This window comes from Pollachius pollachius (assembly GCF_949987615.1).
Source record: "Pollachius pollachius genome assembly, chromosome: 13".
NCBI lineage: Eukaryota > Metazoa > Chordata > Actinopteri > Gadiformes > Gadidae > Pollachius > Pollachius pollachius.
Window position 1 is genome coordinate 4903903 of NC_136946.1, and position 23762 is coordinate 4927664.

The 23762-nt window shown below is 46.7% G+C and overlaps 3 protein-coding genes across 7 annotated transcripts in view; 2 read left to right on the forward strand and 1 right to left on the reverse strand.

Moving 5' to 3' along the window:
- Positions 1-546: 546 nt before the first annotated feature.
- cap1 (CAP, adenylate cyclase-associated protein 1 (yeast)) lies at positions 547-14713 on the forward strand. 2 transcript variants are annotated; one of them, XM_079749079.1, is made up of 13 exons: positions 547-671; positions 5440-5547; positions 6039-6139; positions 6234-6311; positions 7010-7153; positions 8471-8556; positions 8673-8778; positions 9375-9558; positions 10122-10291; positions 11036-11159; positions 11822-11904; positions 12342-12485; positions 13339-14713. In XM_079749079.1, the coding sequence occupies exons 2-13, from the start codon at positions 5442-5444 to the stop codon at positions 13420-13422; spliced, it is 1410 nt and encodes a 469-aa protein (XP_079605205.1). In that variant the 5' UTR covers positions 547-671; positions 5440-5441; the 3' UTR covers positions 13423-14713. The 2 variants fall into 2 exon arrangements, with proteins under 2 accessions (XP_079605205.1, XP_079605206.1); XM_079749080.1 differs by having other exon boundaries at positions 582-701.
- Positions 14714-14778: 65 nt separating this feature from the next.
- ppt1 (palmitoyl-protein thioesterase 1 (ceroid-lipofuscinosis, neuronal 1, infantile)) lies at positions 14779-20409 on the reverse strand. 3 transcript variants are annotated; one of them, XM_079749391.1, is made up of 11 exons: positions 20191-20398; positions 20044-20090; positions 19560-19688; positions 19039-19148; positions 18374-18501; positions 17811-17881; positions 17402-17504; positions 16750-16840; positions 16319-16417; positions 15704-15775; positions 14779-15377 (listed from the first exon to the last, which is right to left on the reverse strand). In XM_079749391.1, exons 2-11 carry the CDS (start codon positions 20045-20047, stop codon positions 15255-15257), a joined length of 930 nt encoding a protein of 309 aa, XP_079605517.1. In that variant the 5' UTR covers positions 20048-20090; positions 20191-20398; the 3' UTR covers positions 14779-15254. The 3 variants fall into 3 exon arrangements, with proteins under 3 accessions (XP_079605517.1, XP_079605519.1, XP_079605518.1); XM_079749393.1 differs by lacking the exon at positions 20044-20090 and having other exon boundaries at positions 20370-20409; XM_079749392.1 differs by lacking the exon at positions 20044-20090.
- Positions 19598-23762, forward strand: part of rragcb (Ras-related GTP binding Cb) — a 7749-nt gene continuing 3584 nt past the window's right edge. The window contains exons 1-5 of one of the 2 annotated variants that reach the window (XM_079749390.1): positions 19598-19712; positions 20783-20980; positions 21150-21353; positions 21946-22145; positions 23380-23494. In XM_079749390.1, coding sequence (XP_079605516.1) covers positions 20795-20980; positions 21150-21353; positions 21946-22145; positions 23380-23494 — 705 coding nt within the window. In that variant the 5' untranslated portion in view covers positions 19598-19712; positions 20783-20794. Of the gene's footprint in view, positions 19713-20510; positions 20981-21149; positions 21354-21945; positions 22146-23379; positions 23495-23762 lie in introns of those variants that run through there. The other variant, XM_079749389.1, reaches the window with a different exon arrangement.

Consider the following 23762-nt stretch of genomic DNA (forward strand, 5'->3'; position numbering starts at 1 on the left):
GCTGGGGTGCAGCATTATGACCCGAGTAACACCCACAGTTTGCCAGAGGGGGGTTGAAGGGGCCCCCCCTTTTTACTTGAGCCCCTGCCCCTGCAAATATCTGTGCCGCACCTGCTCAGAAGTGCTATGTCTGCAGTTTGTGGTGTAGGAATTTGGTTCCCAACTGTCTTCTTTTGTAACACTCCTTGTCAAATAGTCCAATTGAGTAAAGATTATGTTAATTATATCCTGCTTTGCCCACAAGCTATTTTGCAGATAATGAACCAAAAGTCTGTGAAGATACATTCAAGTTCATTACCATCACCGAGCGATGGCGAGAGCAACACCTCGTTGGGATGACGCAAACACAATCATTCAGCCGCCACGTAAAAGATTAAATATTAAAACGCAAAAATACTATTATCTTTGCGACACACGAATCCAGGAAGACGGAAAAAAAAAATAACTTCCGTTTCTTTTTTGTCTTTTAAGGACATTCTGCTGCTCTCTGACTCTTCGCTCCATATATGGAAGAGGAATAGCTCGCGCGAACAAGGGCGGAAACGTCGCGCGGTGACAGCCGGGAGCTCGAGCGATACAGGAAGAAAGCCCAAGCCTGCCCTGACTCGGATCACTTCCACACCGATTGACTGCGATTAAGGATCAAAATCACTGCTTGATTAATCTAGCAGGTAAGGACGCTCCCGTTCCCCTCCGACACGGTTAGTGACATGCTTTAGTGTGTGTATGTGTTTGTGTATGCATGGCTGTGTGTGTGACCAAAGCGTCCAGAAAGCTAACAATGCTCCACCGCCGCTCCCCTTCGCTCTGCACTGAATCATCCAGACATTATTTATTCCAGCTCGGTGTACCGCTCACTAGCCCAGCCTGCCACTAGTATGTCTACGCATCCATGCTGTCCCCCCCCCCGCGTACCGTAACTTATCACGGGTTCGAAGTGTGCAAAACGTGGAAACTTTTTTTCTGCACGGCAGTGCAACATTTTTGCTAACACTTGGGCAAGAAAAATATCCAGGAAATGCAGAAACAGCGGAGTCTGTGCGGGTCGACGATGTGTAATGTGGCACCCACAGTGCCACATTACATATGTCAATGCATCCAGGCATACTGTTTTTCCTTCGGTCTGGGTGCTTGGCTTTATCTTAAGACGTCTACAGTAGCTGTACTGAGTCGCATTATCTCCAGACTCGGGTCCACCGTGGGGCCGTGAGGAGGCTGAGACGCAGCGCTACTGCCGGGGTTGGTTTGGCCTACTTCTGCCTGCGCTGACCCGGTTCTCATAACAGACTGAAGGCCCGGGAACGGCGCGGACTGCGGCTGTCTGGCTCCGGTTGTTGATCCAGAACAGGCAGAGAGCCGTGGCGTGAACACACACACATGCGACACCAGCTCAGTGTGTCTGATGTGATGAGGACGCTGTATTTACATGCATACCCCGGAAAAGTGTGGGGTATGCAAACAAACGGGGTCGTACCTGGGGACCTGAACCGCCGCAGACGTGTGCATCGTCGGCAGTCAGCTAGGTCAGATGTAGGCGTGATTGATGCATGACTGTGCTGAAATACACTGACGCATAAACGACGATAAGGCTGATTAGGAACCGAGAAAGACAACTATTCTGTCGCTGTTAGGGATTCAATCATACTTTAGGGGTTTGCTAGTATCCGTTTTGCCTACGTGCCTATCCCTCGGGAACGGCTGAATCATGAACCCCCCCCCCCCCCCCCCCACACACACACACCTATTCGTCATAGGTGTGTGTGGTCATCCAGGAAGTGGACTTGGGTGCCTATTTCCTGTTGCCGTACCTTTTTTTTTTTTTAATTACTACAGTCATTGCCTCTCCTACCACCCCTCCAAGATGTTATTATATATTATAAGCACAAGATGGAAATATTTTTAATCTAGCATGCTATTTTCTTAGTTTCAAGGTGATTGACTTCGATTTTCTGGCTTGAATGGACTCATGTGCAATCTATTGATTAGGCTCTTCTAGACAGACTTGTCATTGTTGTTGGTTTCGAGAGTACCCTCTAAGTTACCTCGATGTTGAGTGGGTAGATGATGATACCAGAATGTGGTTTGACCAGGTTGAGGGTCGGGGTGGAAAAGGTCAGATTAAGCACTCGGTTGAAGACAATGGCCAGGAGATAATGTGAGCCTATCCCAAAGAGAGAACACCTTTTGTACCTGAAGTTACCAGGGGCCACCCCTGGTCCAAGGTGTTCCCCCTGGCTGGGAGTGACTTCAGGTACAAGGGTCTTCTCCCCTGGTCCCAGGTGGAAACACCTGGGACTAGGAGCGGTCTTGGTCAAACAAATGACGTAAGCGTCATGTTGGTTACACCGGTGTTACGCAATATCTGCCCTCTCCCTCCCTGTCTCTCTCTCTGTTGGTGACACAAAGGAATAATGTTTCAATGAACATGTCTTAGCTCAGGAGGTAGAGCGGTTGTCTTGTAACCGAAAGGTTCATAGTTCGATACCCAGTTCCTCCTAGCTTGCCTAGCCTTGCCTTGCACACTTAGCCTTGCATGGTTGACTCTGCCGTCGGTGTGTCAATGTGTATTAACCGATGTAAGTCGCTTTGGATAAAAGCGTCTGCTAAATGCCCTAATTGTATTAATTGTAATTGTCTAGTCAGTTAAAGTCAGCTTGCTTTGTTGTATTGCTTTGTATAGCAGCAGTTTATAGATGTCTGTGTGTATATATATATATATATATATATATATATATATATATATATATATATATATATATATATATATATATATATATATATATATATATATATATATATATATATATATATATATATATATATATATGGTATATTTGATGCTACCTTCTGGTCTAAATACACGATTTTGAAGACTACAAACCCAAACACATCGATCAACACTAATCAATGATGTTTTTTGTTCTTGTTCTTTGTTGCATGATGTGGCCACATCCACATAACTTGATGGTTTTGCAGCAGGCATTGTTAGAATAACTGCCTTGACGGCCGTAGCCCAAGCCAGTCATCACTTGTGTAGGAGAAGTGTGTTTTGTAACCTACATACCATTTACCAGCACAGCATGTTTCTGCCTGCCCCTCTGATCACATTCCACCCTCGCTGTCTCTCATCCCTGTTGCTCAACCCTGCCTTCAGGAGGAGAACCACGGCTCAACCTGGTCTGAGATTGGTCCTGGAACTCATCAAGTCTGTCCGATCGTTTCATAATGCACCTAATATTTGCTTGGTGTCCGGTTTCCTAGATGTGTGTTTTTAGCTGTAGACCAAAAGCTTAAATGGTTTATTTTTTTGAAAGGAAAGCTGTTCATGTGTCATTGATGAACGACTGCCAAAAGAAAAATGCATGAATCGTCTATTAGTTGCTCGTGGGCACATGAATCTAGTTGTAATCGTCAAAGATCTTTTATTAACTTTGGAGCAACGTGCCAACATGCAGCCATTGCGGTGGTACGCTCAAAATGTATTCTCAGAAAAACACCTGTCCTGAAATGCTGAATGCGGCGATATACACTAGAGATAGACCGATATGTTTTTTTCAGGACCGATACCGATTATTAGTAGTCAAGGGGGCCGATAACCAATATTTGGAGCCGATATTAATTTACAGAAAATGGGAAAATATTGGCGTCAAAATTTTGAATAATACAAACTCCAACACTTAACTATATTTAAATGCCTTTAAGCATATGTTTAATAAACACAACAGCTTATCAGATTTGCAACATAACACAATTTAAACAAATAAATGGCTCACTAAAATATTCCTGAACTGAAATGTTAATCTTTTACTTATCTTTCTTTTAAATTCAAACAAAAAAAGTGCAGGGTGTTCTAATGAAGTTAACTGAAAATTTAAATAAATAAATAGTTCCCTAGTTAAACAGCCATTATTGCCCGACAGTTTTCTCTCAGACAGACGGTGCTTTGCTGTCAGTTTCTGCAGTTTCTCATGTGGCTTACACACACACACAAACACACACACACACACACACACACACACACACACACACACACACACACACACACACACACACACACACACACACGCTATTCTCTAGCCATCCCCTCATCGTGCTTCCCTGCAATAAAACTAACTGAATTTTTTTCTCTCTCTCTCTCTCTCTCTCTCTCTCTCTCTCTCTCTCTCTCTCTCTCTCTCTCTCTCTCTCTCTCTCTCTCTCTCTCTCTCTCACATACTTCTTACTTTTATCACTGACTATTTCCCTATCAATATTATCAGCAACCTTGTTTCAAGTGATTAAACCGTTAAAAAACACAAAATAGCCTACAGCATCTTCACTTTAATAATCAGTGTTTATCATAGGAACAGACAGCTGCTGCTAACGTATTGGGCCTCACAGTAACGTTAGTAGTCGTGAGTTGTAGAGTTTCGCTACAGTCTGCTGTGCGTCTACAGCCAGAGAAGGAGAAAGCGGACCGCTGGGCTAACGTTGCGCTAAAAGCTAATCAGCCTTCACCTTAAAGCCTAAGGGCTCGAGGGGCTCCGTGGTTACGCAGTTGGATAGCGCATTACGCAGTTGTAGAAGTATAACCAGCGCTTAACGTGCTTCCCTGCAACAAAACTGGACTAAATTGAGTTTATTAAGTTTTTACTCTCACTCACACAGACTTCTACTATCACAGACTATTTCCATATCGATATTATCAACAAACCTTGTTTCGAGTGATTAACAGGCATGCCTGGACGCCGGACGCTGGAGCCCATTAACGTTTATATAACGTTAATGGGCTCACAGTAATGTTACTAATAGTTGTGAGTTGTAGAGGACTGGGATGTTTATTACAATTTCAGGAGAGTCTGCTGCCTTAACTTACCTCAAAACCAAAGCAGACAAAACCTTTTCTCCTCTCCGCCGTGTGTGTGTGAGCGCTGTGCATGCACAGCTTTCACTGCTGATTGGCTGTTACCCGTCGTGGCTCTGCGTGTAACCAGAGCGTGTAACCAATCAGATGGTGCTGTGGGTGGGACAATTCTGGAGACAGCGTAGTGACAGCAGGCAGAGAGGCGCGGCTACATCAGAGCCAAAGTAACCCCGTTTTAAATTGATCTCTTATCGGCCGTCGGATCAAAAAAAAAAGCAGATGCCGATATGCGTCAAAATGCTGAATATCGGCGCCGATAATCGGTCGATCCCGAATATACACTATCTTCCGCTGCAAAATTGGCCAATTGTTGCTGGGTAAAACGACCTGCCTATAGGGCCGTCTCCATGGCGACACGGATGCCTTCACGATCGATGCGAGCCACTCGAGATAAAAGCATCTTCTAAACAGAATGACTGACGGATCCGCTTTGGTGCATCGTGCCTCTCTAGCCCGAACAACGCCGTCTGCATATCCCAGCTCTCTCTCTCTCTCGAGCGGGTCTCCTAATGCTCTTGTTCCCCCCCGTGTCACAGGTATGGCAGAGCTGGCGAGTCTGGTGCAGCGGTTGGAGGTCGCAGTGGGACGCCTGGAGGCGGTGTCGGGGAGCGCCGGGGGTCCGTCACCCCCCGCTGGAGGAGGAGGTGAACTGCAGCCCGAGTGCGGCGTCGTAGCGCTGTCTGTTCTGCTGATAAAGCTCTAGAGCTGTACACATAGTCGATCCCCTACCGGCTCATTTATGACATGACTTTAAACTTCAGTGCACTTTGCATTGGATGCAAGCATCTGCTAAATTGCTAAATGACTAAAAGTGAGCATTTATGGACTGACCCTCGTTTCCATGTTGTCTAATGAGGAACTACTTTGTTGCGCTGAAGTGAGGCAGTCTGATAAACGGATGAGGGTGTTTCCGTTTGAGGAAGCTTTAACGTTAAATAGAGAACAGGGGGCCGTTAACATTAACGTAATCTCGGTTCTCCCTGAGAGCCATGTGACCCAGGTTAACACCTAGCCTCTGGTGGTCAGAAGGAACAGAACTGGCGGGTTTTACTGGTGGTCGCTGCATCTCTCTATCTCCCTCTCTGACTTCCTGTTTGTTGTTGTTTACTCCCCGTTCCCGCGGCGACCCCTCCAGCCATGTCGGCGTACGTGGGGGCCTACGATGACATCATCAGCGGCCCCGTGGCCCAGTACATGGCCCTCAGCAAGCAGATCGGGGGGGACGTCCTGAAACACGTAAGCCAATCAAAAACCTTTCTCATCTAACGCTTCCTCACTTTGGGCCACCTGCTGTTGCTAAGCGGGCCTGTCTTGTGCTTGTGGTCACCAGGCAGACATGATGAAGCAGGCGTTCTCCTGCCAGCGACAGCTCCTGGCCACCGCCTCCGGATCACAGAAGCCCGCTGATGTAAGTCGTCTACATTTGACATCCCATAATAGCCTCGAGAAAGGAGTTAAGCTAGAATGTGTATCTGTGTGTCTGTCTGGGGCGCATATAAACAAGTCCTAAGTGTGTGTGTGTGTGTGTGGTTTACAGTATATATTAGAGCCTGACCCATACTGGATTTAAGGGGTTATTAGGGAGTAAAAAATGACTGATGTCGACATTGCATTAAAGCCCTGGGCTAAACTAACCAATCCCCTGTAGTATGGGGAGGAGCTACTAACCGTCACACAGAACATGATGTAAAACTGTTAGTGTTGGGGGTGTTTAGGCAGATGTGCTCAGTTAAAACATTTAGAGGCTCAACCACCGCAGTAGAGGTTTCGTAAAGGGGCGATAACGTTAATAAATCGACACCATTTCTAAAGTTTTATCTTGGCGCATATCGTCAAACACATGCACCGACACAGACACATCTGTAATAGGCCAATAAAACCGGCCAACATCGGTCGGGTTCTAGTCTATATGCCCGAATGCTCATGCTCCTTTGCGAAGTGACGGTTGCTAGTCTGCGATTGGTTGGTTCTTAACGATTGACGATCAAGGTCTCCTCCTGGCACCATGACTCGCATCGTCATTATGAAGGCGTCGACCTCTGGCGGCTGGCCAATCGGAGAGCCTGTATAACCCTATCACCTGTCCCCCCCCCCTCCCCCCCACAGGCGGTGCTGGCGGCCATGCTGCAGCCCGTCTCCAAGATGATCGAGGCGGTGCAGAGCCTGCGGGAGAAGAGCCGGTCCTCGCCGCACTTCAACCACCTGTCCTCCGTCAGCGAGAGCGTGCCCGCCCTCGGATGGGTCGCCGTGGTGATTGTCCCACACACGCGCGTGCACCACACACAAAACACACACACACAAAACACACACACACACACACACACACACACACACACACACACACACACACACACACACACACACACACACACACACACACACACACACACACACACACACAGGAGAACACACACACACATACAGGAGAACACACACACAAAAACACACACGCATCACAAAACATACACACACACAGGAGAAAACACACACACACACACACACACACACACACAGGTGAACACACACACAGAACACACAAACACACACAGGAGAACACACACACAGAACACACAAACACATACAGGAGAACACACAAACACATACAGGAGAACACACAAACACATACAGGAGAACACACACACAAAAGCACACACGCATCACAAAACATACACACACACAGGAGAAAACACACACACACAGCAGAACACACACACACACACACACACACACACAGGAGAACACACACACAGAACACACAAACACATACAGGAGAACACACACACAGAACACACAAACACATACAGGAGAACACACAAACACATACAGGAGAACACACACAAGAACACACACGCATCACAAAACATACACACACACAGGAGAAAACACACACACACAGGAGAACACACACACACACACACACAAACACACACAGGAGAACACACACACAGAACACACAAACACATACAGGAGAACACACACACAGAACACACAAACACATACAGGAGAACACACAAACACATACAGGAGAACACACACACAAAAGCACACACGCATCACAAAACATACACACACACAGGAGAAAACACACACACACACACACACACACACACACACACACACACACACACAGGAGAACAAAAACACACATCACACACACCCCACAAAACACACACACATCACAAAACACACACACACACACACACATCACAAAACACACACACAACCAACCAGGGAGCGTGTGTGTGTGTGCGTGAGTGTCTGGATGCCGATCTGGCTGGCTGTGGGCGCCGCGGGCCGCGGGCCACGGAGCCACAGAGCCCTCTATGTTGGGTCCGGACGCTCCTCAATCCAGCCTTTGTTAGAACCAGAGTCGGGATGAAAAGACGCCTGTTGACACTGTCAACAGGCGCTGATAACATATTGGCATGCAAATTCAATGCAGTCTCCACTGGGCCTTTCTCCATGCTTGGCCAATCACGTGCTATGTATCATTTTGTGTATTTGCTCATCTGAAGCATTTCTAATACATGTTGTTTTTGTTGTTGTTGTTGTTGTTGTTGTCGTCAGGCCCCTAAGCCCGGGCCCTTCGTCAAGGAGATGCAGGACTCCGCCATGTTCTACACCAACCGCGTGCTCAAGGACTACAAGGAGAAGTGAGTGGGAGCTGTTGGCGTAGCATGCTAACCGGGCTAGCGTAGCATGCTAGCCAGGTCAGCCGGGCAACGCATCTGGTAGTAGGGGGTCTCTTCTAACCTTGGTTCCCTGGCAGGGACAAGACCCACGTGGACTGGGTGAAGGCCTACCTGTCCATCTGGACCGAGATGCAGAACTACATCAAGGCGCACCACACCACAGGCCTCGCCTGGAGCAAGACCGTAAGACCCGCCCCCCCCCGCACAGCTGCTGTCAATCAAGAAGACACTTCCTGTCTTCTTTATCGGTCAGGCTGTCGTTGGTCCAGACCCCTTCCTCAAAACACATACTGTGGGGCTGTCGTTTTGAAGTACTTTAAAAACTACAGCTCCCTTCATTAAAACGCACACAGGCATACGTTTATAGCGGGTTTGCAGTTTTTAAGTATGCATGAAACAGAGGAAAAATATGTCCATTATGTTAATTATATTTTCAGTTAGGCAAGGCAACTTTATTTATTTACACTTTTCATACACGAGGCAGACTCAAAGTGCCTCACATAGAAACATTGTCCAACAATAAAATAAAATAACAGATAAGAAAAAGAAGAGTTAGGCAAAGTTAAATATGAGTTAAATAGATAATTTAATAGATAGTTAAATAGAGCATACAAAATGAGCTAAAATAAATAAAGGCAAAGTCAACATCATTTTTTGTTGAAGCTTTTTATTATCGAGCGAGCGTCGTCAACACAAAACTAAGGACGTAACATCGGACTGGCCCCGTGCCCACGGTTGTATCGGGTTCTAACGATGTGATGTCACTTCCTCCGCGGCAGGGGCCCGTGGCCTCTGCCAGCGCGGCCCCCCCCCGGGCCCCGGGCGGGTGTGGCCCTCCCCCGCCTCCTCCCGGACCTCCTCCCCCACCCATGGCCGAGCCGTCCCAGGGCAGCGGGGGCGGTGCCGCCGAGACCCGCAACGCTCTGTTTGCCGCCATCAACAAGGGCGCTGACATCACCACCGGTAGGAGGCCAGCGGCATTCTGGGAAAACCCTTGGGAGAGCATTCCGGCAGAGCACCAGGAGCACAGATGTGTCCGTATTGGTTTTGGAGTAGAGTAGGCAAGGCGACTTTATTCACAAAGCACTGTTCACAAACGAGGCAGACTCAAAAGTGTCTCAAATGGAAACGTCGTCGTGCCTCAAAATGAAATAATAGCAAAAGAGAGTAAAAGAAAACAAAAATGCGTTGTAGAAAGTGAAATGCACTGTATTTAAGATTTAGCAGAAAGCTAAAGCAAACATACAGTAAAATGAAGCAATAAAATAGATGTGTAAAAGAAAACGAAACCAAAGTTAGAAAGTAAGTAAAACGTTCTCTAATAGCGTCCAGTTGTTTTGTTTATATTTATAACTTAACTTGACTATTATTAACTGGTGATATGTCGGTCGAGCGAGGCTCACAGGTCTGCTCTCTCTCTCTCTCTCTCTCTCTCTCTCTCTCTCTGTGTCTCTCTCTCTCTCTCACCCCATCTCTCCCTCTCTTTCTCCCTCACACTCCTCTCTCTCCCCCCCCCCCCCCCCCAGGCCTGAAGCACGTGTCCGACACGGAGAAGACCCACAAGAACCCGGGCCTGAGGGTCCAGGCCCCCGTTCGCACGGGCCCCAAGCCCTTCTCCGCCAGCCCGGCCACCGCAGCCCCCGTCAGCCGCAACCTGCCCCCCGTCTTCGAGCTGGACGGCAAGAAGTGGAAAGTGGTGAGACATGCGTGTTTTTGCCGTAGCAACAGTGTGGTGGCTTCTGGCCCCGGCTGCGGCCGGTTACGAGTCACGGCCCTGGAATGACAACATGGGTTTAAGATAGGACTTCTGTGAGTACAGCACCCCTTATAAGGTCACAACCTGGTATGGAGTCAGCTTTACTAATGCACTCCATTCTCTCTCTGTCCCCCTCTCTCATTTGTGTGTGTGTGTGTGTGTGTGTGTGTTCTCTCATGGTCTCTCGCTCTCGTGTGTGTCTTCTCCTGGTCTCTCGCCCTCTCTCGTGTGTGTGTGTGTGTGTGTGTGTGTACACGTACGTGTTGGTCTCTCGTGTGTGTATTTTGGTCTCGCCCTCTCGTGTGTGTGTGTGTGTGTGTGTGTGTGTGTGTGTGTGTGTACGTGTCCTCTCGTGTGTGTATTTTGGTCTCGCCCTCTCGTGTGTGTGTGTGTGTACGTGTTGGTCTCTCGTGTGTGTATTTTGGTCTCGCCCTCTCGTGTGTGTGTGTGTGTGTGTGTACGTGTTGGTCTCTCGTGTGTGTATTTTGGTCTCGCCCTCTCGTGTGTGTGTTTGTGTGTGTGTGTACGTGTTGGTCTCTCCTGTGTGTATTTTGGTCTCCTGCCTTCTTTCGTTTGTGTGCGTCTCCTCTTGGTCTCTCTTGTGCCCTCTCTCTCTCTCATCTCTTTCCTTGGTCTCTCGCCCTCTCTCACCTGTGTGTTCCCTTGGCCTCTCGCCCTCTTTAGGAGAACCAGGCGGGCGTGCCGGGTCTGGTGATCAGCGAGACGGAGCTGAAGCAGGTGGTGTACACCTACAAGTGCAGCAACACCACCCTGACGGTGAAGGGCAAGATCAACTCCATCACCCTAGGTAAGCCCCGCCCCCACAGACCCCCACCGCTCACTGTACACTAGGGATTATTATTAACGATTATTCAAACCATTATTATTGAGTTTGAAAACATGATGCATTTATTCAGCATTTCTCTCCCAAAAAACACCCTGTAACGGAGATCTTAATCTTAAAAAAATGCACAAAATGTTCAAATAGAAAATGTTCAAATCAGAAATAATGTACAAATATGTATCCAGCTGTTCTGTGATTTCTATAAAACATTTAATGAGTAAAATCAATAATATAAAAAAAAAAGTTTCAACTCAATTATATTAGTTTGGTCATCGTTCACCAAAAGAAAATCACGATCAAAAGTTGATAAATCGCACAGGCCTACTTTACACACACGGTCACCATCTTGAATTCCCCTACTGGTACCTGTGTTGACGGTTTCACTGCTAGCGGTTACTGTGTGGTAATAATGAATGTAAAATGCAAAGCGTGGCGAAGTTTGGAGCGGCGACAGACAGTTGTGTAGGGCTGCTGTGCGCCGTGGCTGGGAAACATTGCGTTTTAAATTTTTGGGACACAAAGCGTTGTTGGTCGACACATTCTGTGTGCGACAGCCATCAGCGGCGCGGAACTAGGCTGTGTTGACCAGGATGATGTGATGTTTGTGCTGTGGTTGTCCCCGGCAGACAACTGCCACAAGCTGGGCCTGGTGTTCGACGACGTGGTGGGCATCGTGGAGGTCATCAACTGCCGGGACGTCAAGGTCCAGGTGGGTCCCATCGCACGTTGTGGATGAGGGTCCCCTGACCTTCCTTAAAGGGGACTGCAACGGGGATCAGTAGTAGTGTACTTTCATGAAACCCTCTTTTCGTTTCTTTTTTTTGTCTTGATCGTATATTTATCTCACATTTATTAAACTATGTTTGAAAATGTATTGTACATCCTGTTGTATAATTTAGAAAACTCCATAGAAACATGTAGTGAGTCCTGAATAGTTTGGTTTAATATGAAGTCCTTTTAAAAAATGGACGCTTCACTACATCACCCATAATGCACTGCGGGTCGACCGATGAGAACAGGGTATTGGAGGTCTGCTTTCTAAATCGTTGCAGGGTTTGCAGCAGTTTTATCACGAGATGACGGATCGTGTTTGTGTACCGTCCAAAAAGGAATAATGAAGAAATGTGTGTCCGTCTGTCCGTTCAGGTGCTGGGTAAGATCCCCACCATCTCCATCAACAAGACGGACGGCTGCCACGTTTACCTGAGCAAGGACTCGCTGGCCTGTGAGATCATCAGCGCCAAGAGCTCCGAGATGAACATCCTGGTGCCCGACGCCGACGGAGAGTTTGTGAGTTAGCTTCTATACAGTCTGTCTCTTCAGATTCTATACAGTCTGCGTCTGTTTCTTCAGCTTGTATACAGTCTGGGTCTGTCTCTTCAGCTTCTATAGTCTCAGTCTGTCTCTTCAGCTTCTATAATCTCAGTCTGTCTCTTCAGCTTGTATACAGTTTGGGTCTGTCTCTTCAGCTTCTATACAGTCTAGGTCCGTCTCTTCAGCTTCTATACAGTCTGGGTCTGTCTCTTCAGCTTCTATAGTCTCAGTCTGTCTCTTCAGCTTCTATACAGTCTGTCTGTCTCTCTCCAGCTTTTATACAGTCACTGTCTCTCTTCAGTCATCTGCTCTGTCAGCCATGAACCAGGGCCAGCAGTTTAGGTCTTGCCAGTGGGAGATCACACACACACACCGCACTCTACCCACACGCACACACCTCTCTACCCACACGCACACACCTCTCTACCCACACGCACACACCTCTCTACCCACACGCACACACCTCTCTACCCACACGCACACACCTCTCTACCCACACGCACACACCTCTCTACCCACACGCACACACCTCTCTACCCACGCACACACACCTTTCTACCCACCCACACACACACACACACACCTCTCTACCCATACATAAATACTTTATGGATCCTAAATGTATTTTTGGTATTTAAGTTTTACAGATGTTATCTTGCCAAAGTTCAGCATACCAATTCAGAGAATAAGTGATATAAAATAGAAAAAGTAGCTGAATGGAACATCAAATGCAAGCAGTGATTGGTAGTTATCAAAAGTGTCTCTCTCTGCACATACTTGCAGCATGTTTCCAGTCAGCTTATCGTTTGTTTGTTTGTTTCCCTTCCAGACGGAGCTTCCCGTTCCCGAGCAGTTCAAGACCGTCTGGGATGGCAAGAAGCTTGTCACCACAAACACCGAGATCGCTGGATAGACGCAAACACACACAAATACACAACCGTAAACACACACACCCCGGTCCCATCAACAACAACCCTACCTTTTTTAGTTTTTTTTCGTAAAATCGCAAAAGTGTATCAAATCTCAGATCACATCCGCTAACATTTCCACCGCTGCCCGGAATTCGGACATTCCCTGCAATCCTCCCCCTTTGTGTATCAGCCAATCAACACCGAAGCTGTTCCTTCCATCAGCCAATGAGAGGACTGCTTGTCTCTTTTTTTTTTCGTTTTCTGGAGCGTTCCTCCAGCCAAACGCAGGGAGCAGCTTGTCGCTCTAATTGGTTGTTCAACTGAGTTTTAAAAGAGTTTGGCCAATCACAGAAGAGGCTGGTGTCATAATTCACTCCAGTGGGGGTGTGGCCACTGCTTTGCATAACGTAATCCGTAAGGCAGCCAACGTACCCTAAAGGATCACTATCACTCACAGCTTTCTGGTCCTCACCTTGCAGTAGCCAATAAGGCGACAGGACCGCGATGCCGTAGCCAATTAGACGATCAGACCGCAACGCTGTAGCCAATCATGTTTCTTCTTCTTCTAGTCGGCCGTGGGCAGATCTTCCTGCGCCGTTTTATGCAACGCTGTGTTGAAATACATGTCACGCCCCCCCCCCCCCCCCCCGGGGGCAGGGGAGGACTCTCACGATATTAACCTTAGTAGGGGACCGGGACGGTTGCCAGTCTCAGAGCGCTTACATAGGAATGCCAATTAGCTATTTTGCGCGTGCTGTGATATAGCCTGGTTCTCTCCTAATTAATATAGACATAAAAACGAGTTAAAATAATAATCTGTAAATGAGGGAATGATCAAACCACTTCATGTACAACCCCTCCTCCTCCTCCTCCTCCTCGTTATGGCACATTCCGTAAAGTATTCCAAGTGAACATTCCATTTCAGGAAGCGTAAAAGACTTCAAATCCCTTGGGTGTTGTAGTTCTCACGTGGATCCTGAATTTTTCTTTTTCATTCCTTCGCTAACAGTAAATGTGATGAGGCGAGCATAACGGCAGGTTTTAAAACGGTTAAAGGAACTTCGGTAGAAGTAGTAACTGCTTGAGTCTTAAAGGTTGGCCCCGCCCCTTCCTGTGGTCAGCTCCTCCCCCTCCACATAAGTCATGTCCTTCCCTCTCTCTCATAGCGCTTGGTACCTTCCTCAATTCTTTCTTTACCTCTTTCTTTGGGTCCAGAATCAAAATTCTGCTCATTAGTACTCGAGACATCATTGATAAAAGATAATGAAGTTGCAATAAAAACGATGAATTTCTCCTGAGACTCGGGTCTGTTTTTTACAGTTTAGTGTTTGCTTTGTTTTCCAGATCTAAAGCAAAACTTGAGAACGTAAAGTTTATTAAAATGGAGAAAAAAGCGGTAGAACTTAAAAACAAAACCCAACATTTCCAGCATGTATTCGATTCACTCCTTTTAACAGTACATTAATTCCCACGTTAACTAATTTTCAAAAACAGTTCAGTGCAGTAGAGGTGACTTGGGCCGGCTGTTTACATGTTTAATCATTACATTGTCCTTTTTAAACTAAAATGTTCTCTCAACCCAAAGAAGTTAAAATAATCTTCAATACGCATGACGCATAACGGTGTAGACGTCAGCTTATTAAACCTTATTATACTAGTGTGTATATACAAGGCTGAATTATTAGCGAATGTTAGTAGCAGTAGTACCAGGCTGAATTACTGGCGTACCAAGCCAAATGACTAGCGTATGGTACAAGTTATACTAGCGTTATGTCAAGCAGTCATAGCAGTGCGTACACCAGGCAGGCCTACTCGCGTGTGTACTGCGGTATTACTATCGTATGTAAGGCAGCAAGTTGTCGTTGAACCACTTCTCAGTGAACTGCAGGTGGTTCCCGTCGGTGGCCAGGAAGACCAGCTTGCCTGCCTTCTCCATGGCAGCCAGTCCCAGGCGGTCCTGCAGAGAACCAGTAGAGTTGGAGCTCATTCATATGCACACTGCGTCTCTGTCAGTCAACGCATTCCCATGAATTAGAAAAACCACGAGTCTTGGTGAGGAAGTGAAACTCGTCTCTGGGTAACTTATTCTGATGACTCGGCAGGATTTAAGTAGGTAAGTAAAGTAGGCTTAAGTAGGCTTAAGTTTGAGCATACAAGACTTTTCTCTTGGAATGTCGAATAAAATGTCAATCTAGCACTGGACAGTAATTAAATACAATTATAATGGACGCACGCTTTATTTCTTAAAAGCTTTTAACTGTTAACTTAAGTGCTGACTCGTACCTCGGTATAGAGCAGGCTCTGCTGTAGAGTCTCAGTCTCGTTCGATTGGCCGGCCTTCAGGAAGCCGAACCACTACACAAACAGGAAGGATGTGAGTAAAGTTTCGTTATTCAACGTCTCTCGTATCGTCTGCGTGTCACACATACAACGCACACACCATCTGCCTATTTCAGGAAGTATTTGGTGAGGATTTACGCAGTACTTGCTCGTAGTTCTACCTGGTAATGCTCAAGGGGTGATAGAAGGATATGCGTGTATGTGTACTTATGTGTATGGCTTTAGTGTACGTGAATGCAATTGGATTGTATTGGACCCTCTACTTGCATAGTTCTTGGAAGGTTGTATCGATTAATAAGGAATGCACTGTTATATATTACTAATATTACTAAGCTATGAAAGGCTGGTGAGAAACTTGATAAGTCCCACAACGGGGAAATTTTGCAGTAGCAAGGGAGTAAAAAAGATAGTAAAGCCATCTATATACTTGTAATTGTTTTCATGAACAGGTTGTTCTCGCAAGTCATCACAACTAAATGGGTCTAAAATATTTGTTTTTAATTTTAAAAAGATTACAAAGCGATTGACCCTTTTGCACGCGTGCATCAACGCCCCTACCTCCGTAACGCGTGGGTCCACCACGGTGTCGTTCAGGAACTTGACCATGACGAACTTCTCCAGCAGCTGAAGATTCTTCTTGTAAGTTTCATTCACTACCTGCAGAGAGATTCAAATCACGGACATGAGATTCAAATCACGGCAATGAAATTCAAATCACGGCAATGAGATTCAAATCACGGCAATGAGATTCAAATCACGGCAGTGAAATTCACATCACCCAAATTAGAATCACACCACTGCAATGAGATTTAGGAAAGGAAATACAACCAGAAGAGTAAGTAAACCTATTTTAACATAATTTAACCCCTGAAACGTGTCTCCGTGTTCCCCAGGCTCGTGTATAGCTTTCTCTATTCACCCACACATTCTCCCTGGCAGACTCTAACAGGAGGTTAAGAGCCTGGGTTGAAGCATGGCGCCGTACTGACCCTCTCCTGGTTGATGTCAGCCAGGAAGACGCTGTGTCTCTTGTACAGGTCGTCCTTCAGGGGGTCGTGCCAGTACTGCGCCTGGACCAGGCTGAGGACACACACACAAACATGCAATGGGCCGACGCGCCCTTTTAAAGAACAACCACCGCTACCTCTGGGCTGTACTGGGACCAGCTCAATCATGACCGAAAATCAGTGTAACATTGGGTAGAATGACAGAGAGAGAGAGAGCGAGGGAGACAAGAGAAGAGGAGGATGGAGAGAGAGACAGAAGAGGGTGATATAGGGAGTTAGAGACAGGAGAAGAGGCTGATGAGAGAGACAGAAGAGGGTGATGAAGAGAGAGACAGAAGAGGGTGATATAGAGAGTTAGAGACAGGAGAAGAGGGTGATGGAGAGAGAGGGAGAGAGAGACAGAAGAGGGTGATGGAGAGAGAGACAGGAGAAGACTGATGGAGAGAGAGGGAGAGAGACAGGAGAAGAGGGTGACGGAGGGAGAGGTAGAGACTCAGGAGAAGAGGGAGAGAGACAGGAGAAGAGGATGATGGAGGGAGAGAGACTGGAGGAGAGGTTGATTGAGACAGCGGGAGGAGGGGAGAGAGAGAGAGAGAGGGATTGGTTGGAGGAAGGTGTGCTGAACAGGACTCACTGTTTCTGCACCAAGTCGGAGTACGCTTCGGTGTTGAGCGCCTTGCGGATCCAGTTACAGATGACAGAGCTCTCCCCAGGACACCTGGGCAGACCATAGACACCTGGATGGACAGAGAGACACCAGACGGGCAGACAGACTTTAGGGGTACACCCCAGTTCTACCATCTAACAACTATCAGGGTTCTACAGCTTGCATTGATTGGTTTAGCCTTTGACTTCCAAAAACGCATTAGGTTCGTTAGTCTCTGATAATCAGTAGTCAAATGAATGGGTTTTTATAAGTCAAATTTAATATTAACCCCAAAATGGATGACATAACAGGTTTGTTAACTAATGGTTTGATTTTAGACAAACTGCCCTGGGGTTGTCATGGTGAGCAAGAGCGACATTGTATCGTTGGTGTTTACCTTGGTGTTGGCCTCCGACTGAGATCAGGTTTTTCATTGGTGGAGAGGGACAGCGCTGGGCTACAGCCCGCCTAGAGAGAGAGACAGAGAGACATAGAGATCAGAGATAGAGACAGAGAGAGACATAGAGATCAGAGAAACAGAGAGAGAGAGACATGGAGAGACATAGAGATCAGAGCGAGAGATCAGCCATGTTGCTTTGGGTGAATCTCCTTGTGATGCAGGTTTAAAAACAGTTAACTTTTTTGTTTGAATTAACATATTTAAATAACGATATACAATGACTACTGCAGCAATCTTCGCTACCTTGTTTACCATTTTACCAATTTAGTAACGTATCAAGCCCATTTATCTAAGTGACCAAAAGTGAATTGTTTCAGTCGATCATTTATTAAAGTCACAGGAAGTGGTCAGTTTATCTTGCTCAAGGAAGGTCTAGTATACAGTGGAACTACTGGAACTAACATTAGATAATGTTTTTCATTTAACGTTCAAGGTCACAGGTTCATGGAAACAAACAACAGGCCAATCAGAGCCCGGCAGGAGGGTGTCGGTTCACCCACAGGAACTGGCCCCCCTGGGAGAAGCCCATGGCGTTGTAGCCCCCCTTCAGCTGAGGGTCCTGGGCCAGCTGGGCACACACCTGGGTCACCTGCTGGTTCACGTCCATGAAGAAGCTGTTCGATGTGTCCTGGAGGAGGAGAGGAGAGGAGAGGAGGGGAGGGGAGGGGAGAGGAGAGGAGGGGAGGGGAGAGGAGAGGAGAGGAGAGGAGGGTAGAGGAGAGGAGGGGAGAGGAGATGAGGGGAGAGGAGAGGAGAGATTCAACCTTCAGTGAGACACATCTCTCCCTGAGACACTCAGAGACTCATGGACTCGCATTGTTTGGTTGGGAATGACGAGGACAGGATGGTGTCATGGAGAAAGATAAAGGAGACTTGATAACAACCCGCAATAGTGGAGCGTAACAAACAATATGGCAGGAAGACTGGAAACGGCCACATACATGTCCTTCTAATGAATTAACCTTTCATAACGTTCAGGTGAGCCAAGTGAACTGAAAAGGCGTGTGAAATTTGGTTTAGAGATTAGTCGAACTGAATCCCAATGAAGGAAATGATGAAAGGAACTGTGACGGCAGAGAGTAATGGTCTCCGCCATCTTGGCTCTAAACCCTTGCGTTTAGAGCCAAGAAGGCGGCTGGGTGTAGGAGGTTCGTAGTGAAGGCACCTCGACGATGTTATTGCCGATCCTCAGCGACAGCACATAGATCCCCGGAACATCGTCCTCGATCATCTTCTTGATCGCCCCCATACTGAGAGGGTTGCAACAGCTGTCGCCTGTAATCAATACAGACGCCTCGATTTGTTGACGCCTTTAAATGGAGGAAAGCTTAAGACAATGAAAAATGTTATTCATTGATCATCATATTCTATGCTTCCTGTTAAATGTTATAATTGAATGTTGTGATCTATTGATGCTGCTACATATTTTTACTTATCTTTATTTACTTTACCTTGTATTGTTGCTGCTCTGTGACTGTTAAGGAACCAATCCTAAGAATTTTACTCTTGTGTACTTAGTAACTGATTCGGATTCACAGACGTGAATGATCTTGGACACAGTTACGTTCTCGGTCCAGTACTTTTCTATGAACTCATGTCACAGTGCAACCTTCGGCCCATTTGAACAAGAGCAATAACGTAAAATGTGATCAAATGTCACTCTGATCTAGCCTCCCAGGAACCTACCCATTCCGTGCCACAGTACCAGGGGTAGGGTTCCATTGGTGTTGACCTTGCGGATAGGGTCAGCAGTAACCAACAGCAACAGGCAGGCTGCCAACAGGAGACGCATCAGGGGTGCGGCCATCTTGAACCCTGGAAACAACCGCCCAGGATAAGGTAATGTAAAGAGGGACCTTTGTGTTATCGGATAAGACGCACTCCTTTTTGTATATCCATGATGGCAAATTAATGGTATCACAGCCATTAGGTTGTGCATTAGCCATTACCTCCCTCCCAAATACAGTATAACAAGTAGGCTACAGTACAAAAGCAGATTATAAATATAAAGAGATAAGAGATGCATTTAAAATAAGAATACAATTTTAAATATATATATATATTATATATACATACACACACACATAAAATATGTCTTAGGCAGGGAGCAGTATAGCAAGACAAGTTGAATGCAAGTCTTTTAGATTACTATTTTGAAATGCATGCTTACCCATGTGAGTTGAGTTAAGAGTTTGTTCTCAAAGAGTGACTTATTATCTATACAATTGACATGGACATTTGCTCGGAAACTTGCTACATTTGACCACGAATCCACAATGCATTACATCACTATTATGAATCAGCATTTAAGGCAAACCTCGTCTGGTGGAAATGGGTGAGTTTGAAGAGCCGTTGAGGTTCCCTTTGTACCGACCACTGATGGCGCAACACCCTAAACCCGCAAGATTATTTCCACCACCACCCTAATATTTGCGTTTATCGCGATAGACTTATCAATGTTAACTAACATTACGACACATGCACACACAAACCCACCGCTTATGTTTCGCTTTCTTCCTGGCTGACTTGCTGTTCCTCTTATCACATGACACACTGTTTGGGGGCCGCCGACCAATCACGTTCAAATAGGGGGGCGTGGCGTCGCCAGGGCGGAAGTGTTCTAACTTGTGATCTGTGTTGTTTTTTTTAGATATCCCCCTGTACTCCTCCACTTACTAATCCGTATTATCTAACCCCACCGCATTGTCTGAACGAACCCCCTCGGGCGGTCACATTGGGTATGTAACGCCAGGCTTACATACTTAACCCCTGCGCGTCATGTTCATACGTCGGAGCAAGTCAGTGCAACTCAAAAGTTCACCAGGAATGAATATCTTACTCTCTAGGCGTTGATCAATATAACATAGTTTAACTCAGATCGGCGATCTAAGCGAGGATCGGGGTTACAGGACCGGTGGAACATGTCTATCCAGTACGGGGAGCCAGACATAGCTGGGAGCTACGGGGTGGTGGGCTCGTTCCCCAAAGACTTCGGCTACGGCGGCGACGAGGCGGGCATCGACGATGACAGCTCGGCGTCAGCTGACACCCAGCCCAGGATACTGCTCATGGGGCTCCGCCGGAGCGGCAAGTCCTCCATCCAGAAGGTGAGGGTCGTGGTTCACTTGCACTTATTTAAGAGGAAAGACATGCACCGATTGACAGCGCTCCATGTAGAAATGCGTACTTTTGTATTGGCTACGCATGCCCACATATGTTCTTAACACATCACAGCTAAGCAAACTTATGATCGTGCCTGACTCTTATGCAATGTAGGTCGTCTTCCACAAGATGTCGCCCAACGAGACGCTCTTCTTGGAGAGCACCAACAAGATCCACAAGGACGACCTCTCGGGAAGCTCCTTCGTCAACTTCCAGATCTGGGACTTCCCCGGACAGGTAGACTTCTTCGACCCCACGTTTGACGACGAGATGATCTTCACGGGCACCGGAGCCCTCATCTTCGTCATCGATGCCCAGGTTGGCCCACACACTCAAGTTTAGCCCCTTTATTAAAGTTACAGATATACAGAAGTTCCTTACCACAGAAGAACCACGTGGTAATAAACGTATGACCTAAACTCAACTCAGGAACTCATGACCTAAATATATCCAAGTATGACCAGAGTTGGTGTATAGCAGCAAAACAATAACAAATATACATTGTTGAATTAAGGTGAAAGTTAAATGATGAAGGTTTATATGGCAAAAGCATCACGGAGACACGTTTTGACATTTGCTTTACATAATCTTCTTAAATACAGTATTTTTAAGCCACAGTGTAACAAATGATTGCAGCTAGCTGCGACTATCGTGTTGATTCCGTCCGCCGTTACCATGACGACTATTCAGATCCTATCCACTATTGTTTCCGTGACAACAATGTAAATCCTATCCAATGTTACTCGGGCAACTCTTTAGTTTAATTCTGTCCATCGTAACCTTAACGGCTATCCGCTGCAACTATATAGATTCCCCATTCTGTTCGCCTTTTGTAACCACGATGATCATGCCCGACTCTTGCGTCCATCGTAACCATGGCGACGACTCTCTCCATCCCCCCCGCAACCAGGACGACTACGTGGAGGCCCTGAGGCGGCTGCACGGGACGGTGTCGCGGGCGTACCGCGTCAACCCCCACATCAACTTCGAGGTGTTCATCCACAAGGTGGACGGCCTGTCGGACGACCACAAGATCGAGACCCAGAGGGACGTGTACCAGCGGGCCAACGACGACCTGGCTGACGTGGGGCTGGAGAAGCTTCACCTCAGGTAGACCGCCGCCGGGGCCACGCCCACGCCCCATCACGGCTGCCTTTACATTTAGGTCATAGACGTCTGAAGAATAAGCCCCGCCTCCGAGGCTCCCGGTTCCCTCGGTCAAATCCCTATGGGAAATAACACAGGGTTTATGAATGATCGTACGGGACAAACCCTGTAGGTGGCGAAGAAGTAAAAGCTGCGTCACGTTTTGAACTACACACTTTTTCCATCTAGTTTCGACTGGGTTTTTGGATTGTCGGTGCCGTTAAGGTAGTAAACGATTATTAATTCTACTTTAACGGCACCGACAATCCAAAACTACAGTGGAAACTAGATGGAAAAAGTGTGTAGTTCAAAACGTGACGCAGCTCATACTTACACCTACAGAGTTTGTCCTGTACGATCATTCATAAACCCCATGTTATTAGACATTTGACCAAGGGAACCGGGAGTCTCGGAGGCAGGGATTATTCTTCAGACGTGAGGTCTATTAGCAGACGCCTTTACATTTGTCCGAAGAAACAGAAACATATCGCTGTCTGTACAGTAAGGAGGTTCAAAGAACCAGGCACAATTCCTAGGTTATCCCATATACAGAGTCTAAGTGAACTCTGAAATCGGAAGCTGGTGAGCGACTTCAGGGTGCTGACATTCATCTTATGTCTTACATTCATGTGTTTTCAACGTGTACATATCATGGTGTTAATCCGCGAGCTGTAATTGAACATTTTACTGTACTGTATCTATTCCACAGTGATTGTATTTATATTCACATTGTTACATGTATTTTTATAAATGTATATATCATTATATTATATATGTTATGTTATATTATATTTTGTTATGTTTATAGTGTGTGCTTCTGTTATGACTGTATCTCCCCTCAGACACGACTAAAGCTTCCAATCTAATCTAACCCAGGTCATAAAAGCGTAGCCGACAGCGTTTCATTAAGATACTGGTCCTATCTCGCTCTACTGGGCGGGGCAGGGCAAGCACACTGGCAGGGTTAGAGGTTCCATTCCCACCATGCCCACCCCTGCTTAGAATCCTTCTCATGGTTCTGGTCGGGCATTCTGAACATCAGCGTCCAATGTTTGTTAGATACTCTACAAACAAGCGTATTATTAGAAACATTATTTGTCAAGTAAATGTGCTTTCAACCACGTATCTCTCTCTCTCTCTCTCTCTCTCTCTCTCTCTCTCTCTCTCTCTCTCTCTCTCTCTCTCTCTCTCTCTCCAGCTTCTATCTGACCAGTATCTATGACCACTCCATATTCGAGGCCTTCAGCAAAGTGGTCCAGAAGCTCCTCCCTCAGCTGCCCACGTTGGAGAACCTCCTGAACATCTTCATCTCTGTGAGTTTCTTCTGCTCCCCCAGAAGAAAAAGAATTGGCTGTTTTTAGTTATGATGTCACAAATAGGGGCGTGTCTAGGACGGGGAGAGGGGGGGGGGGGGGGGGGGAAGGCGGGGGCATCTCCAGTGCCACTTCAACTGAATCATGCAGTTGATTTCGTAATCAAAAGCTATCATAGAATGATTGTGTTTTAGCTACACAATGCTGCAATATTATAATATTGTCTCAGGTGCTCCGGGACCAGCAGAGGTACTACTGAGGTTCTGGG

What these genes read in the sequence shown, in the direction of transcription:
- cap1 (XM_079749079.1), top strand. Translation starts at nt 5,442, where the DNA reads ATGGCAGAGCTGGCGAGTCTGGTGCAGCGGTTGGAGGTCGCAGTGGGA. An exon ending in GCCTCGCCTGGAGCAAGACC is followed by an intron (nt 8,779 to 9,374) that starts GTAAGACCCGCC and finishes CCTCCGCGGCAG; the next exon opens with GGGCCCGTGGCCTCTGCCAG. An exon ending in GATCAACTCCATCACCCTAG is followed by an intron (nt 11,160 to 11,821) that starts GTAAGCCCCGCC and finishes TGTCCCCGGCAG; the next exon opens with ACAACTGCCACAAGCTGGGC.
- ppt1 (XM_079749391.1), bottom strand. An exon ending in GGTACTGTGGCACGGAATGG is followed by an intron (nt 19,149 to 19,559) that starts GTAGGTTCCTGG and finishes TATTGATTACAG; the next exon opens with GCGACAGCTGTTGCAACCCT. An exon ending in CTGACATCAACCAGGAGAGG is followed by an intron (nt 16,418 to 16,749) that starts GTCAGTACGGCG and finishes ATCTCTCTGCAG; the next exon opens with GTAGTGAATGAAACTTACAA.